The sequence below is a fragment of the Nestor notabilis genome, unplaced genomic scaffold (assembly GCF_000696875.1).
Source record: "Nestor notabilis isolate BGI_N333 unplaced genomic scaffold, ASM69687v1 scaffold23190, whole genome shotgun sequence".
Taxonomy (NCBI): Eukaryota; Metazoa; Chordata; class Aves; order Psittaciformes; family Psittacidae; genus Nestor; species Nestor notabilis.
This window is the reverse complement of record NW_009910031.1, coordinates 9,967-10,344: the sequence shown is the minus strand read 5'-3', so window position 1 is coordinate 10,344 and position 378 is coordinate 9,967. Positions and strand designations below refer to the sequence as shown.

Sequence of the window (378 nt, the reverse complement as noted above, 5' to 3'; positions counted from 1 at the left end):
GCCTGTGGCAGGGGGTGGAGCTGTAGGAGCTTTAAGGTCCCTTCAGCCCAAACCAGTCTGGGATTCTGGGATTCAAGGACCATTTTGGGGTCATGGTTTGGTCCGGTGGGACGCCCCAGCATCATCCCAAGCTGCTCCTGTCCTTCCCCATAGCCCGGAGGAGGACATGGAGGAGCACAACCGGACAGAGCCCTGGCACCGAAGCCTCCAGGCGCTGCTGGATGCCTTAAACCAGACCCTACACGGGATCCCCCTGTGCCCCTCTGACCGCGCCGCCGCTGTCACACGCAACAGCAGCGCCGGCGCCCGGCCCGGCCGCGATGACAACGCCTACATGTACATCCTCTTCGTCATGACCCTCTTCGCCGCCACCGTGGG

The 378-nt window shown here is 63.8% G+C and overlaps 1 protein-coding gene across 1 annotated transcript in view; it reads left to right on the top strand.

Annotated features, from left to right (window-relative positions):
• Positions 1-166: 166 nt before the first annotated feature.
• Positions 167-378, top strand: part of KCNE3 (potassium voltage-gated channel, Isk-related family, member 3) — a gene marked incomplete at its 3' end in the record, with an annotated part of 9,894 nt that continues 9,682 nt past the window's right edge. The window contains exon 1 of the mRNA XM_010024083.1: positions 167-373. Within this exon, the coding sequence (XP_010022385.1) occupies positions 167-373 (207 nt within the window). The remainder of the gene's footprint in view (positions 374-378) is intronic.